At 37.6% G+C, this 17,894-nt stretch overlaps 1 protein-coding gene across 4 annotated transcripts in view; it reads left to right on the top strand.

Moving 5' to 3' along the window:
- Positions 1-7,346: 7,346 nt before the first annotated feature.
- The window catches only part of POT1 (protection of telomeres 1), an 80,378-nt gene continuing 69,830 nt past the window's right edge, over positions 7,347-17,894 (top strand). For 2 of the 4 annotated variants that reach the window (XM_047849059.1, XM_047849057.1), the window contains exons 1-3: positions 7,536-7,830; positions 8,328-8,512; positions 16,594-16,666. In XM_047849059.1, the coding sequence (XP_047705015.1) occupies positions 8,390-8,512; positions 16,594-16,666 (196 nt within the window). In that variant the 5' untranslated portion in view covers positions 7,536-7,830; positions 8,328-8,389. The other 2 variants (XM_047849058.1, XM_047849060.1) reach the window with 2 other exon arrangements.

Raw genomic sequence — 17,894 nt, 5'->3', positions numbered from 1 at the left:
ATTGAAGTCCTATCTGTGCTCTAGGCAGCCTCCATTTAGCAGAGAGATTGAGGGGGTTATTTGAATACAAAGGTGAAGAGGTGGTGGGAGGCTAGATTCTTCTGGGTTGATAAATTTTTTTAAAAAATATTGCATAGAGGAGTGTCATTTTCTAATTATATTATAATTTATTTATTTAATGTTTATTTATCGAGAGAGAGAGAGAGAGAGCGCACGCACAAGTGGGGTAGGGGCAGGGAGAGAGAGGCCCTTCACTGTCAGCACAGAGTGCAATAAGGGCTGGATCCCACCAACTATGAGATCATGACCTGAGCCAAAATCAAGAGTCTGATGCTAAACTGACTGAGCCACCCAGGTACCCCTAATTACTTTTTAAAAGACTCACTCTGGGTCCTATGTGGAGCATCAAATGTAAGAGAATAAGAATAGAAGTTTGGAAAGCATCCTGGATCCAGGATGGATATGTTCTGAAGATAGAGACAACTGGACTTGCTTACAGATTGCTTATGGGCTTTTATAAGAATTAAGTGTATCTTCAAGGCGGCTTGGACTAAAGTGATTAGTTGCATGAAGGTGGTGTAGTTTGTTGAGTTAGGGAAGCACAGTATTAAAGAGGAGCAATTTGTTTATTTATAAAATAAAATCGAGTGTTCTTTTTTAGGCTTGGTATGGTTTGAAAGTTGGAAATATCTTCTAGACATCTGAGTGGAGATCTCTAGTATGCAGTTGAAAATATAAGTCTGGAATTCATAGCAAATATGAATTTTGGAAATATGTCTAGCATAGAGGACATATATTGGGAAGTCATGAGCATGTACCTGCTTTGAGAGTGGGAAGGGAGGGATTCAAAAATAGAATATCAAGGTGTTGTAGGATGGTGGATGGACAAGAAGTTAAAATCAGAATTCTTAGAGGCTATTTTTTTTATTCTCTCATTTAGTATCGGATTTTGCTAAGGGAAGATTTCTAGTGATGTTAGATGTCTTGTATCTATGAATTCAGGTGCTCACCTGATTTGACAGCCAACAACAAAAACCTGAAAACTCAAAATGATTTAAACAGTAAGGAAATTTCCTAGCTCATAGACCTAGGAATTCAGAGAAATGTCAGGTTTCAGAGTTAATTGATTCAAGGGCTTAATACTATCATCAAGTTCGCATAATTAAAAAACAAAATCTGACATTCTGCAGAGTCACCATAGAGTGGCTTCATCTTAAATTTGGTTGCTTTTTAGTCATGGAATGGGTGTCAGAGGTCACTGGTCTATGGGTTTCCTCACTTAGTACCAGGAAGAAGGGAGGTTGACATGTTATGTTATCTCTACAGAGAGACCAAAAAAAAAAAAAAAAAAAAAAAAAAAAAGCCTCAGCCAGTAGTCTCCAGCAAGTATCTCTTCATCTCTTCTTGGATTGCATTGGGTCACATGCTCCTTCCTGAATCTGTAACTGTAGCAAAGAAGATAGGACTTTTTAAATGGAGGAATAGGTAATTTAATATAAAGAAAATCATGCAGAAATGGGAGGTGGGGAAGAGGCACTTCTAATATAAGGGAAAATTAGGGAGGAGGTTGATCAAGCTTAGTATCATTAGCACTTGGAAGTATAAAATGAATAGAATTAGCAGATTACTTGGAGTACATAAAAAACTCTTAATGGTCAGATGTAAATGACAAAACAAAAAAGAATATATTTCGTTTTTATCTTTTTTTTAAAACTCTAATACACTTACGAGACTGTTAAACAAACATGCCTCTAGACCTTGGACCTGTTTACACCATCTTAATATGAAAATAAGTAGGAATGGCAGAGTATTTGTTTTTATCCATCTGTTCTATTTCTTTGGCTGTGCCAGACTCTGACACTGCACTCTGGGTTGAATGTACCCTAATTAAACAGAAGTTTTTCAAATGTGATTATATAGTAATCATTTCTATTCTGCTCTAATTATAGGAAAGATGTCTTGGACTAATTTTTTACTATTGAGAACTAGATAAAAGTAGGGCCAACACAAATGATATTTTATCCTCTAATTAATACAGTAGCTACAACTTTATCATCCTAACAACATATAATCTTTGATGGGCAAGTTGTGGGAAGAAAAGATACCCTGTCACTTAGCCATAAAAAAGTCTCACTGTTATTGTACACAAGTGAAAAATGAATAAAATACCCTCAATGCTCATCAAGGGAACTCTGTGATGTTAACTTTTCCATTTCCTGAAAAAAGGTGTGAATATAATGAATAAATGCAGATTCTATTTAAACTAATAGAAGATCTGACAGAGTTACAAAATGTCTTTATGTGTTAAAAATGCATTTTGAACCTAAAGCAAATGGTTCTCAATTATTCCAAATAACTGTGATGAGTTTAAAAAATATGCAACTTCCTAATCAATTTTCCATTACTTACAACCTTTCGTTATAAAGGGTTTTAAAAGTGCCTATTTTGGGTCACCCAAAAAAGAAGAGAAAAAAGAGAAAAATATCAGGCTAACAAATAGCTACCTGCTATGGTGCTCTTCAACTTCTAGACCATTGACTTTCCAAAACAAACATCAATGCAATTATTTATCCTAAGATTGCCTAGAAATAAGGTTCTAAATGTGAGTGTTATTGTATGATTTTTCGGGACACACCCTCATGGTATAAAATATAGGGCATGTAGAAAAGAGATACTCCAAACGCTAGACATAAACCTTTACTTTTACAGTGTTAAGAAGTTGAAAGATCCTCTAATCTATCCTACATGTCTGTTAATTTCCAGCAGGTCTTTTCCTCTTATTTTTCTTCATCTGCCTTTTGTGTTTTGCCTCAATTATAACTGGATCAATCGGAACATAAACCAAGTTCTTCATTTCCTTACTATGAGCTGAATACCTTCAGTAAAGATTATTTTTTCTTTTCAGAATGGGTGAATGGAGGACAAGACAAGCATCAGAGGGTATATACCTTCTAGTTTTCTTATGGTTCCTCCTCAATTTCTCTCTTCCCTACCTCCACAGAGAAACCTGAAGAATCAACCATATTCTTAGGCAACATGGTTCTTCTCACACATAGACACCTGTGAGTCTCATTTTTTTCTATAAGCCAGCTTGTCAGAGAATCTTTTTCTGAATTAATACTCATGTTAATGTTTGTGAATGCAGGTTTTTTTTCATCTCTACATGTATCATCGGTGTAACTCAACAGAAGGCTATCTTTGTTGAATCAGCCTACTTCAAACTTCTTATACACTGTGAGCCACTAAGTGCCACATGGCATGGTCCAAAACAGGAGAATGACCCCTTCCTCTTCATGTGAAAATTTTGGCCCTTCTTGCTCAGTCTGGGCCTTGATTTACACACTCGGATTCCATATTATGCTACCTTGGTGTTTAGTCATTTATTTTCTGTTTTCACTAATTCACTTTTCCCTTAGTATATGGCTTGACCCTTAGCATTCCTCTCAGACAGGGCTTTTTGCCAAATTTGATTTGAAGGAAAATGGAAGTTATGCATGTAAAATTTCAAAACTTTGGCGCTAAAATACATAAGTTTTGGGGTGATCTCTTCAACAGACACTGATGTTTTTCTCAGTTTATGGTACTCAATATGATTTTAAAAAATCTTTATCTTCTTAATACACCCTGATTACAGACTTCATTTAATTATAGATTAAACTTATAACTTACACCTAAATTTGCTATAAATTTGTTTGAATTATCTTGTTTCAAACATAGAACAATATAAAAAGCTGATACTTCAAATAGGATTTTATACATTGATCTAAATGTTCAATAGGATTGGACAAAAACACCATTAGGTCACCAGGAAATGAACTCCAACTGATGTAGACTAGCTAGGAAATCTTCTAGGAAATCTCAGAAAACAGTAGCAAATGATATTGTCATGTTGTAGGGATGCAACATGACAACAATGGCTTGCAGAGAGATAGTAAATCACAATGGGAATAGGTTAATGATGCAGCAATTATTGCAAAGAAAATAAATATAAAGTGTTGGGTGATTAGAACATGTAATTCCAAGTCTCAGGTTACAAAGTAAATAGTAAAGAGCATTTTGAAAATGCTAAAGAGGGAAGAAGTATATCAGGGAGACACTTAGCATGTCTGACTCCAAATCGCTTCTATTTCTTTTGCTGCTGTGACCTATGGCTTAGAAACTTCTGCTTAACTCTGCACATAGGCATGTTACAGCTAAGATCTGTAAAAACTGCTTTTTACCCCAAATCTACCTCATCCAAGGAGATAAGGAAATACATACAGAAGTGATTATGCTATGTTTAAGATTTACAGAAATGGCATGACCAGATTTCTGTATGCAAAGATCAACTGACCAAGGACAAAGAAGTTACACAACCTTTACTTGGATGTCTACAGATGTCAGTCACCTTTTGACTTGAACTTCCTCCTACTTTCCTCTTTTGCTAACATCAAAGATGCTGGAATTTCATGCCAGGGGAGATTATAGTTTGGGACAATACTCCACCATCTCCTCAGTTTGCTGGCTTTCCAGATAAAGTTGCTTTCCTTACCCCAACATCTTGCCTCTTGACTTATTGGCTTATTGTGTGGTGAAAGAAGGAGCTTGGACTCAGTTACAGAAGTACCAGATATTTGCAGATTAATTCCTTTAATCTCTGCTCAATTACTTATAAACAGCACCGTATCTTTATATTTATGCTTTTATTAATAAAAATACCCACCTACTTTTAATGCTTATTATTTATTCGTGAGAATCTCATTTTAACTTTTTAAAAATTAAACATTTCACATTGTAGTTTGAAAACTTGACATGACCGCAGCCATTTTGAAATAGAGCTCGAGTGGCCACAGCAGAGAAAGTGCTTATGCTGTCTTTGTTTGAACTGGGCCATGACTTTTGCACTGAACAAAACAGAAATTGTTCTAAGCAATTGCTTGAGAACGGACATCCTGATTACCAACTGATTGTTTGAACTTTCTGAAGACACAATTAGTAGCCAATGTAAAATCTAGAATTACTTGTTAACACCCACTGATAACTTTTTTTCCCTCTTCAACTCATGCAATTGGCTCCCTTTCTTTCCCTCATAAAAACTCTTATAATCCACAAAACTAAAAGTCAACTGACAGAATGGGAGAAGATATTTGCAAATGACATATGGGATAAAGGGTTAGTATAAAAAAATCTATGAAGAACTTATCAAACTCAACACCCAAAAAACAAATAATACAGTGAGGAAATAGGCAAAAGACAAGAACAGACATTTTGCCAAAGAAGACATCCAGATGATTAATAGGCACATGAAAAGCTGCTCATCAGGGAAATACAAATCAAAACCACAATGAGGTACCACCTCACACCTGGCAGAATGGCTAACATGAACAACTCAGGCAACAACAGATGTTGGTGAGGATACGGAGAGAGGGGAACCATTCTGCACTGTTGGTGGGGATACAAACTGGTGCAGCCACTCTGGAAAACAGTATGGAGGTTTTCAAAAAATTAAAAATAGAACTACCCTATGACTCAGCAATTACACTTCTAGGTATTTATCCAAAGAATACAGGAGTGCTGATTTGAAGGGGCACATGCACCCCAATGTTTATAGCAGCACTATTGACAATAGCCAAAGTATGGAAAGAACGCAAATGTCCATCAACTGATGAATGGATAAAGATGTGGTGTGTGTATATATATATATATATATATACACAAGGGAATATTACTCGGAATAAAATTCCACATATGAGTAAAATCACATGATATTTGTCTCTCTGACTTATTTTGCTTAGCATAATGGATTGCTTTAACATTTGATCTCAGTGCCTTATCTAGTTGGTCCACTCTTGTGTTTCTCTCATTATCTTAAGTTGTATTGTATATCCATTTAATGTTCAATTTTCTTCACTTGTAGAATAAACTAATTGCTAATGTGAGGGAAAGCCGTATAGGCTCTGGAGTCATATGTACCCCGGCTCTACCACTAACTGGGAGACAGTAAAGAAGAAACAAGACTGGAAGTTACTTGGATGTGTATGAAGTGTTTAGGTCCTAGAGAAAGAGAGAGCAATCACAACCAAAAAACCAGTTATAGATATCGTCATCAGGGCAGAATATGAACATTTATAGGCTAACTGGAGGAAGAGAGAAAAACTTTAAAAGATTCAGTTGATACAGGATGAGGTAAACTAAACATGTCAACAAAATGAAAATGTTTAGAAAGATAAGAAAGACTAAAGCATGTAAAGAGTGCCCTTTGGCTTAGCAACAAGGAGGTCTTCAGTGAACTTGGCAAAGGCAGATTCAGTGTAATGGGTGTGGAGGTAGGGCCAAGATGGAGAGGAGGAAGCCAGAGGTGAGGAAAGAGAACACTTTTTTCTGAGCATTTGTTCATTCAACAAATATTCAGCCCCTACAGTGTGCGAAATACTGAATAGGCTCTAAGCATATAATAGTAAACAATTCTCCCTGCCGGTAAAAAGCTTATGTTTAAATGCCAATGGGAAAGAATAAGACGTTGAAAATATGTTGAGAGAAGATACATAACTGATGGTAGGAGGTGAAACAAAAGCGGCCAGAATCCAGAGCCAAGGTGGAGGCCTTCACTTAGGGAGAAAAAACAGTATTTCCAAGCTGGGTGAGGCTAGGGTACGAACAAGGAGAGGATCTAAGCCTCACTTAGTCTAGTTTTCTACAAATGGACAGCTCAGCTTGCGAGTTCAGACTCCCGTCACCGCGGGAGTTATGCATGATATGTGAATACAGGGGTGTAAGGGGAAGGTGCGCTAACGGAATGCTTCCTCCTAAGAAAATAGTTACTTTAAGCAGCTATTTCCTCCTGCAAATAAGTATCTGCAGCATATATTTTAGTCCAAATTAGCCTTGGAAATATTTATGTAATTATTACATCAGGTCTTTGCACTGAGGTGGTTTCACTTTCATCAAATGATCGGGAAATACAAATCAGAAATTAGCAAAGAAATCACATTTAATAATACGTCTTATTAATTTTACTCCCAAACCATAGCCCTATAGATCAATGAAGAAGTTAATCCGATCTATCTAAAAATAGCATTACTCACTGATGGAATTATTTCTTTGCAAAACCTGCCTTTGGTTAATTGCTTCTGAGGTAGAAAACCTGCAGTTAAAGGAAGTGCTCTGCCCACAGGAGCTTCTAATTTCAAATCCCGCCCGGGTTTGGGGAAGACTTTTTATTGGTTGCGGGATTTATGAATCGCGCTGCGGACCGCCCCCGCTTCCCTGGCCCGACCCCAGGCGGAGCTAAAAGGGAACCGGACAATTCCGAAAAGATACTGTGCCAGCCCCCCACGCCACCCCGGGCGCGGCGCCGTCTACTTATCCCGTGAAACTTCCAGGACACTTTATGCCTGGGAACCATCATGCAGTTTGTCCTCCGCGGGCGTAGGAGCAGTAAGCGTAGCCCTGCAGACCGTGTACGCATGCGTGAGACCTGGGCCGTCGGCGTGCGTGTGGCGTCACGCGCGCGCCCTTCTAAACTTCCTTGTTTTTCTCTAGAGTGGGTGAGTGAAATTCTAAGTCGGTTTGCAGCTGGTCGTCTGAGTGGAGGGTGGTTCGGGTTGTGAACGGGTATCCCAAAGAGGCTGATTTAGTTTAGATCAAAAGGTGGTGTAGTTATTGGAGAAAGACCCTTCATACTTATCTATAGCGTGAGCCTGCTGTGGTTAGTAACTTGCTTGGCATTTTGTGAGCAGCTGACTTGAGTTCATCCAAGTCCCCGCCCTCACGGAACTCAACTGGCTTGGGGAACGTTGGTGCGCACACATTAAAATTAATATTGACACTGGTGGATGTCCCAGTCAAGAGGTATGACAAATAAGATTGAACCTAGGAAGCACAATTTAATATCAGTTCAGTAGTTCTTTTCGATTATGTATAGGGGCTGGAGAGAGGAGGCAACCGGTATGTTTTGGAGTAATAAGCTTTTGGTGCCCAGTTTGCCTACACAATATTACCATGGCCAAGGGGATTAAAAAACAAAAATTCAATTCCCCTCCCTTTCCCAATAGTTTGTACATTTTAAAGCACAATTTTGGTAGGAGACATTGTTAGTGTGGTTTTCGCAGATCCTAAAACTGGCTTTTAGAGGTAAGTCTTTAAATAGAAAACTAAATAGAAAAGGCTGGAGTCTCAGTGTCCTAGGGGAATGGGTGTATTGATCTTTGTAATAAAATTATAGACTAATCCACCCCACCGCCAACAGTGATTACTAACTTAGAGGAAAGGAAAAGCGAAACTAAGTCAAAGAAGCTTAAAGCAATTTTTGACTGCTTTTTGGGTAAAACGTTGGTCTTTGTTTTCAGCCGCAAGCTGTCAAATTCCCTAGTTGAATTTGCTCTGGACAGCATTTTGAAGCAGATCTGATATGCCCCTTGAATTAATAAAAGAAGTGAATGGAGTCCCTGAAGTTGAGCTGCTAAGTGAATTAAACAAAGTAGATTTCAGATCTCTACAGCCAGGTTGTGATTATAGCAAGAAATACATCCAGGTAAGAATTTTCATAACTCAGAATGCTTTTTGTCTTCAAAAAGGGAATGCTGATTTTTATGTTGGGCTTATAATAGTTGTTTTAGAAATGGTTTTGTGTGTGTCATAACGTGACTATTTTGATGCTGTTATTCTTACTTAGCAAACATTTATTGAATTGTTTTGTGATACACTGGAATAAATTTTGAGGGTACAGAGATGAGTGAATATGGTCCTTGAACTAAAGGGGACTGAATTTTTGTGGGTTTGGACAGGTAACCTAATCTCTAATTATAATAAGTTGGTATTAGAACTATGGTATGTGAACATTTAGGAGGGAACTTTTGGTTCTGACAAGTTAGGTCTGGAAACTAGAGCTGGAACTTAAAGGGTGACTGAGTCTATACCTTTTATTTTGGGTCTAATAGTCCTAATGTGCATTTTGAAGAATTTAGATGTTACCCTAAAAACTATGGGAGACCCTTAATAGATTTTAAGCAGGACAGGGACATGATTCATGTTGAGTTTAAATTACTCTGCCTTCTGGGTGAAGAATATATCAGAGAGGGCAAGATTAGAGGAAGGATAATTAGTTAAGAGGTAGTTGCCATAATCTAGTTTAGAGTTGATGCTGGTCTGAAGCAGGAACAGAGGAGATGATAGGAAGGAGACAGACAACATCATAATAAAATTATAATAACAAAAATTAACATTGAGCTCTTTCTAGGAGTTAGGTGTTTTGCATATATCAATTCATTTAATCATCACAAAACCCTGTGAGTTAGGTCCTATTATTCTTCATCTGTAAGTGAGGATACTGCATTTCCAAAAGGTTAAGGTTAATGATTGGCCTGAGATACAGCTCGTAAGTAGTAGAGTTGGAGTTACAATCTAGACCTTCTGCTTTGGAACTGACAGAATAAAGAGGTAGAATCAACAGATCTTGGAGAGCAATTAGATGAGAGAGGTCAAGAGTTCAGGAAATTTCCATGTATTTAAGTCCTGTCAGCCTTGGGAGAATAATAGGAGTCACACGTTTAGGAAGAAAGAGGAGTTAGTTCAGTTTTGGATGTCTTCATAGGTTTTTGGAGGTATCCAAGTGGTGATGTCCTATAGGCAAATGGATTTGGGAATCTGGAGCTTAAAGGATTTCCTTCTCTGGGAGATTTGGTCCAAAGAATAGAATGAGGAGTGTTGAAGGATTTCAGTGAAAGAAGGTAGCATGAATAAGAGTCTGAGTTGATCCAGAGGTGTAGGAGAAAAACTAGGAAAGAATGGTGTCTTGGATATTTAGTAAGTTTCAAGGAATGAGTAATATTAGTAACTTTTACATAAATTGCCATATTGTAAGCACTCTTCTAAGTGCTTTACATGTATTCCCACTTTTAATCCTTGAAAGAATCCTATAAATAGATATTATTATTCCCATTTTATAGTTGGGAAAATGGATACAGTTTAAGTAATTCATTCAAGGTTAGATCCAAGGTTAGCTAGTAAGTGGCTGAGTGTGATTTGAATTTTCATTGTCTTTGCTAGTAACCAAAGCATTATGTTGCTGCTAGATACTCAGTCTAGTCTGAAAAGAATGTTTGATTTAATAGCCAAGAAAGTATAGATCATTTGGAAAGACTAGTGTTGCTGGGTTGGCTTTTTAGTGGTTTGAGAATTGAATGTGGGGTGAGAAAGTGACAGCAGGAAATGTCTTTTGAGGAATATGTACTGGTATTTTGATATTTTAATCATGGTAAATCATAGTCCTGAAATGGGAGTGGAAGACTTTAATTTTAGCCAAGTCAATTTTGCAGTTGGTTAACAGTGACTGGCTTTTGTGCCACCTAAAATCATCTTCATAACTAACTACTGCACTACAGTGAAATAAATTCAATTTTTAAAAATTTATCCGCATTTCCTTTTCTCTTCTGTTCTCCCCTTGTCCCATCCCTCTTCCACCAACACACTTCCAAACTCAAACTCACAGGCCCTGGTCACAAACTTACTCCTATAATAGTTTAGTATTCTAAAAAGGAGTGGAGGTCCTGAAGATATGCTGACTGGATTTAAGCACAGATCCACCATTTACTAGCTATGTAATTAGAAGTGATTTTACCTGTTGATACCTTATTTTTTTCATTTGTAAACTAGGAATTATAATAGAACCTACTTCATAGAAATGCAATGAAGATTAGATGTAACTTGCTTACTTAGTAAATTCAAAGCATTTGGTAAATGCTGGTAAAGATAATGATATCATAACAACATGCCTTCAGGCAAGGAATTTACCTGGTATCGGTTTTCAGTGAAAATAATGTACCCATTGACCAGTGACAAAATTATTTTGCAGTTAGTAAAGTTGAAGCTTCAAAGACTCTACTTGAACAAGCCCTTCTAAGCCCATGTTAGGGGTCTTAGAAATGAATTTACATTTTCACGTATTTGTAAAATTTACACAAATGGGATGTTTTAACCTAGAGTGGTTAAGATTGGTGTCTCTTTCCATTTTGACTCCCCCTCCATCACATTTTCTGTCTTATCGAGTGGCCTTTGGAGTGGCTGAGAACATTTTTGGAAGGTAGTTAAGGGGAAATTGACTTATGGAATAATTTTAGTGAGATATATTTGTGTGGTTTGCAGTTACTTCTGCTTATAGGTAGCATATGCCAGATCTTCTGGTGTAGGAATGTTTTCTAGGAACATTCCAACTCACTGGGTAGTGTAGGAGAAAAGTATGGGGACCGAAGTTGTACCAGGGTATGGATATATACTGTCACACCTAGCATCGGGTGTGTGTAGTTGGTGGACAAAAATAAGTACTGAAACTATGGAATCTGAAACTACTTTGAGGACAATTGTTACAAATCTTACAGCTTATATAGGAAAGAAACTCAATAGAAATTTTTTTCAAACTTGACAACAGTCCTAAAACTTTACACGAGGTTACTAATAATGAGTGGTGAAATTAAATACAATTGTTGTAAACTGTCAATAGCAAAAATAAAATTTTAATCAACTATGCTATAGGAAAAACGGAATTTCTTTATATTTTTTGTAGAAACCATACAGGGCTTAATCCCACAAACTGTGAGATCATGACCTGAACTGAAATCAAAAGTCACATGCTCAACTGACTGAGCCACCCAGAGGCCCCCTATTTTTCAATGTTAGCCCTTTATTACAATAATTTCTTTTAGACATAAGTGAACATGTTAGTATTCAGTAGGGTTAAACCAAGGAAACACCTTTTACTCATTTCTCATGATTATCACATTTTCATGAACAATGCTCATTTTTAAAAGTTAAGTCAAAGTATATAATCTCTTCTTTCGTCTATCAGAATGAATCTCTTTTCATATCTCAGTTTGAATCCTTAACCCTTTTTTAAATTTAAAAATACTTTATAAAAAAGTTTATTCTTGAGAGAGAGAGAGCACTCCTGCGAGCATGGGGGAGGGACACAGAGGGAGGGAAAGAGAGACTACCAAGCAGGCTCTATGTCAGCACAGAGCCCAACACGGGCCTCCATCCCATGACTGAGATTATGAGCTGAGCCAAAATCAAGAGTCCGATGTTAAACCGACTGAGCCACCCAGGCGTTCCACATAACCGTTTTCAGCCTGCAAATCTCTCTTACTTATGTTTCTTGAATTTTATTAAATGCATTTTACCGCTAAATTCACTTTTCAGTATACAGTTCTGCAAGTTTTGACAGATGTATAAAAATATATAACCACAAACATAATTAAGCTGCATAACAGTCCATCACCCCCCAGAATTTTATAGTCAGGTGCTACTCCCAATTCCAACCTCTGGCAACCACTTTTTACCAATTTTCAGACAGTATACTTTTACCTTTCAAGAATGCCATGTAGATGGAATCCTGCACTAAGTAGCCTTTTGAGGCTGGCTTCTTTCACTTAGCATGATGCATTCAAGATTCTTCCAGGTTGCTGTTTATTAGTACTTTTCCTTTTTATTGGTGACTAGAATTCCATCACAGTCCATTTCTTCGTTCCTCAGTGTAGCAGTATTTGGATTCTTTCCAGTTTTTTATACTGATGAATGAAGCAACTATAAATGCTCATACAAATTTTTACATAAACGTAGGTATTCATTTCATTTGGGGTAAATGTCAAGTGGTCAAATAGTTCTTAAGCAACAGTGTATAATCCACCTTTCGAGTTGGTGTGCAGATTTGGTTGGTCAGGAGACAGGGAGCCAAATAGATCAGGTTCCTACTGTGCACAAAAGCATTTGTATCCCTTTTGAGAGGCACTGACTTTAGGAAAACCCCACTCTTATAATGATGGGATGATACATTTTTAATATCTAATACTAATTGACTTTTATCCTGGAAGCTAGCAGATTTCTGGAGTATAAGCCAGCTATTATTTTTACTCTCAGCAGTGACTGCATCAGTTTTCTATCCCCACCTTCCTCATTCAAGACAGTACAGTGAGGATCAAAAGTCTTCCTGTGTGCATAAAGGGGATTTCTTGTGCTGTAGGAAAAGGAACCTTGAAATTATGAATCTGGGAGTTTATATAGGATAGCTACCCAGCTTTACCTTCCCCTCCTGAGAGACAGAGAGAAACCTAATCTCCCTAATGTACATACATCGTTTGCAACATAGAGAAATGTCTCTAGGTTTCAACCACCCCTTATTGAAATGAAATGTAAACAACTGGGGACATAAATCCCCCCTGCAAGTCTCTCATTATACAGTCATCCTTAAACTTCAAAGCTTAATCTTTAGTTCAGCCTCCATTTTTCTCTGCTCACTTCAGCTGAAGACAGGAACAAATTTTGTATTATCGTTCTAATGGAATAACTCTTACTGTGAATAAAACTGCCTACTTTATATATAACTGAGGGCCGCATAATCAACTGAGGGTGTTTTCTTAAACTTTTGAATATTTTTTATAACTATCCCTAGGAGCAAATCATACTGTTTGTTTTTAGTTAATTTCTGCTTTTCACACAGGAAGCACGATACTAAGGGCATACATGCTACCCTTGGAAACAAAGAGTTTACAGTTGTTAGGGGTCCTCAAGAAAGGATGTGGATCAATCAGGCAACATAAGTTAACAGGTCCTCTGTGTGGTCTGCCAGCTGGGAAGACCTAAGGCCCCCAGTTTATTCCTAGTACTTCAGTTTAGTCCTTGTGTTCAGAGAGACTGTTTGAGGGCAGTCACTTAAATCTGGCCTACTTGTCCAGTTCATTTGCCCTGTAAGTTGTGGAATCATTTGAAAGTATCTTCTATTGAAGGTACAGGAGCTGGGCCATGCCCCTCAGGTGGGGATGCAGTTAGTTTTCAGAGTTTCCTATAGTTTGTGAGAGCAGCTCCAGGACCTTTCCTTTGTGGTGAGGGGACGGCTTCTGGAATAGTCAAGAAAGACAAAGATTAAAATTCCTTCTTTCCCCTTTACCTCCTGATGTTTAAGGAGTTCCTTTTCCAGGTTTGGGGGGACTTCTCCCCAGGTGCTGGACATCTCTCCCTAGTTGCTTGCATTTATTGCTCTCCATTATTATCGACCTGTGTATCCCATTCCAGAAAGCATAACATCACATTTTTTTCAGTCATTCTGGACTCTCACTTAGAGCGTACATCCGGTGAGATCAGGTGCAAGAGTAACAAAAGCATCTGTTTTGAGTTCGGTTTGATGAATTTAACCTGATTGAGGTTCTCTTGATTGCTTTGTGTCTTGACAGTGTTCTTTCCTGTTTGTTTTTTTGTTTGTTTTTTTTTTAATGTATGCCTCTGTAATTTGTTGTTGTAAACTCTGGCTCTTGTGAAGAGCAGCGGAAACCATATTCAGTAGTTTTTATTCCTGGAAAAGTGCAGGTCTTTCTGCTCAGCCTTTTGTGTGGTGTTGAGTTAATCCAGTTAGAAGTTGAGCGAAGTTTGGGATTTGTTGTTGTTCTGGTTACTTCGGTGCACTACAAGCTTTTAATTCCTTTAGAGTTACTTTGTATGTAGGATGGGGTCTGGTTGGCCAGAGGGGTTTTCTCATTGTCTAGTTTTAGGTCTTTTCTTTGTGCTTAGCCTCAGCTAAAGTTTCTCTCCCAGTTCTTTGCTTCTGTCTCAATAGTGGGTCATGTTGATTTTTACTAGACACTTGTTAGTCTTGCGATTAGTGGATGTTCTCTGTTCCAGTTTAGCCTCAGTCTTGTCGGGCAGTGCCACCTCAGTCTTGTGGGTGAGGTCTTCTTAGTGATTCTGGCCTGTCCTTAGTTGTAGGTCTGGCCCTCAACACCTGTATACCTTTTCCTGCTTATCACTTGAAGGGGTAGAGAGTGTTTTTTTTTTCCTACAGCAGGTTTTCACTGAAGCTCTAGTAAGATACGTTTGTTGCTCTTCTCCCAGCAGTTCAAGGACTTTGTTCTGAGAAAGATGGGGAACATCCAGGCAGGGTTTCCTACTGTAACTCCTGCCATCCTTGTATCCCCACCCCCTCTTGGCCTCAACTTTGTCAGGTTTGTGGAGAACAGCTTATAAGCGGGTGAGTTCCCCTTGTGTTTGCAGCTCCCAGAAGCTTCATGTCCTGTCACTACCCACACTTGGCCTTTAGCAACGTATTAAAAATGTTAGACGGGGGCACCTGGGTGGCTCAGTGAGTTACGTGTCTGACTTGGGTCCAGTCATAATCTCGTCCTTTGTGAGTTTGAGCCCCCTTATTGGGCTCTCTGCTGTCAGCGCAGAGCCCACTTTGGATCTCTCTCTCTCTCCCTCTCCCTCTCCCTCTCCCTCTCCCTCTCCCTCTCCCTCTCCCTCTCCCTCTGTCTGTCCCTTCCTCCTTCGCGCTCTCCCTAGTTCAAAAAAAATATATTAGATGAATTTTCTGACACATGTCAGGCAGCTTTACCTCAGATGAGCAAGTGGTTACCGCCCATCTTTCCCTGAAGATTTTCCCTTTACATTTCTGATAAGTTGGTTGCCTTGTGACCTCAACTCCCTGTTGCCCCTGTCTTATTGGAAGTTTTTCTCTTTTCCTAGATTTCTGATTAGTTGGTTGTCTTTTGACTTCAGTTCTCTGGTGGGTCAAGAAAGATGTTGAAATTTGTACATTGTCCACCTTTTTGTTGTTTTTTTTCCAGCTTTCTGCCTCCTAAGTGGAACTATTTACTTTTACTTTTGACCAAATCCCGCACAACTGATAGCCTTATTTTAATTTTTTTCGAATTCATATCTTGTAAGTAAAATTGGTCTACACACATAGTTTTTTGTTGTTGGTGGTTACATCAAAGTCTAGAATATTAGCATGGGAGATATGTTTTACGTGATCCATTTTAAAAGTCTTTTAAACTTTTATTTCCATATGGAAGTTTTCAAAGAAACCTATAATGTATTTATTGATAGAATCATTACATTTTAGAGCCAGAAGAAATTACAGAAACTACCAGGTTAAATACTTCATTTTGTCTGAGGAACTCTGATTAAGTAACTTTTTTAAGCAGATAGCTGGTTCATTACAGAAAACCGAGGACTAAACTTGATGTGTGCCTTCGTCCTTTGCGTCGTCCACACAGACCTTACTTACGAGATGACCATTCTGCACTTTTTAACCCTTCTTTATTTATTGAAAAAAAATTTTTTGATGTTTGTTTATTTATTTTGAGAGAGAGAGAGAAAGAGCACCAACAGGGGGAGGGGCAGAGACAGAGAGAGAGAGAGAGACTGTTGATCTCCTGAACTGTGAGATGATGACCTGAGCCGAGATCAAAAGTTGGACACTTAACTGAGCCACCCAGGTGCCCCTTCTTCAAATTAGTGTTTCTTTCTTTCTAGGAGCAAAATTTTTGTTTTTCTTTAGTAGAGTATAACTTTTTAGGTTAAAATGGAACTGAAGGTGAGCCTCTTCACTTTATCTGTAAAATGAGGTATTGGATAATATTTGACTAACAAGATTGTTTAACAGTTAAATTGTGAACCTAAATAATTAGGTCTTTGGACATTGCTCTAGTAAAATCACTTTCATGTCTTAAATATGGTGACATGAACACAGTACCTTGTTTTTTTGGTTTTTTTTCCCCCTTTTTTCCTTATTTCTTGCTGTTATAATAAGCTCTTTTGGCTCTTCTGTATAACTATTTTTTCTCATTTTAGGGAAAACTCTCAATTATCTCTTCCTTAACTTCTGGTGGAAATAGAACAGCTGTTTTGAAGATTGCATTACAAGGTATACAATATAATACGACCATTTCTGCTTAACCTTTTGCTTGTAATCTGCAAATGGATAACTTCATATATGTACATACTCACATAGGCACAGTAGTATAAGAAACTATAGGATGAAATAATTTTTTTCCATTAAATTTTCCCCCACTATCTATCCTCTCTCCCCTCTCCCATTGCTTCTGTTTCATTTCAGATTTCTTTAATCTCATATCTAGACTGTTAAATAGCTAACTGATGCTTCTACCTTCTAGTTTCACTAGTGTGACCTAAACAGCCTAGCAAACTTAACTTTCTTAAAATACTACTTTCAGCATGTTATTTGTTACCTATATATAGTTAGGAGATTATTCCTTCTTCCTAGTAACCTTCAAATAATCCTAGTAAGCTAGGAAGAGCTACCATGGAGTATTTGAGGACCAAAATAGATCTCATCTAAAGCCTGAAATTGGTTTGAAGAAAGGTCTGCAGCAGTGAATGGGAAACAGACTTTGAACTACAACATTCTGTAACTGCTGAAAACCAGTTACATATGAGATACTGTTTTAGATATGGGAGATACAGCAGTGAGTGACCAAAACAAAGTCCCTGCTTTCATGATGTTTACATTGTAGGGGAATAAATAATTACAAAAGTAGTTAGTATTAAGTAGAAATGTCTGAAGAAAAATAAAGCATGATCAAGTGGTAGGCCTGATGTATCATCCTTTTGATATATTGTTAGTTTGATTTACTAATATTTGGTTAAACAGTTTATGAAGGATGTTGTTCCAACTCTGTCTTTTCTGTGGTGATTTTGACTGTGGTATCAGAGTAATGCTGTCCTCCTGAAAGGAGTGTTAAGTGCCTCCTCTTATTTTCTGGATGAGTTTATCTGCTTTTATTTCTTCCTTAAGTATTTGTAGAATTCATCAGTGAAGCCAGCTGTGCCTGGAAATCTCTGTGGGAAACTTTTAAACCCTATGTTCAATGTCTTCATTTTTTATGGGGCTTTTTGGGTTATCTTTTTTCCTTAAGTAATGTTGATAGTTTGTTTCTAAAGGAATTTTTCTGTTTCATCTTAGTTGTCAAGTATATTGGCTTAAAGTTATTCCTAATATATTTTTGATATACTTTTAATGTTGGTATGATATACTTTTAATGTAGTGATGTTCTGTTTCATTGATTCTCTCTTTCTATCATTTTTTTTCCCCTGATCATTCTGGCTAGAGATTTGTTTTGTTGATCTTTAAA

The sequence above is a fragment of the Prionailurus viverrinus genome, chromosome A2, assembly GCF_022837055.1.
Source record: "Prionailurus viverrinus isolate Anna chromosome A2, UM_Priviv_1.0, whole genome shotgun sequence".
Lineage (NCBI taxonomy): Eukaryota > Metazoa > Chordata > Mammalia > Carnivora > Felidae > Prionailurus > Prionailurus viverrinus.
This window is presented reverse-complemented; position numbering and strand designations above follow the sequence as displayed.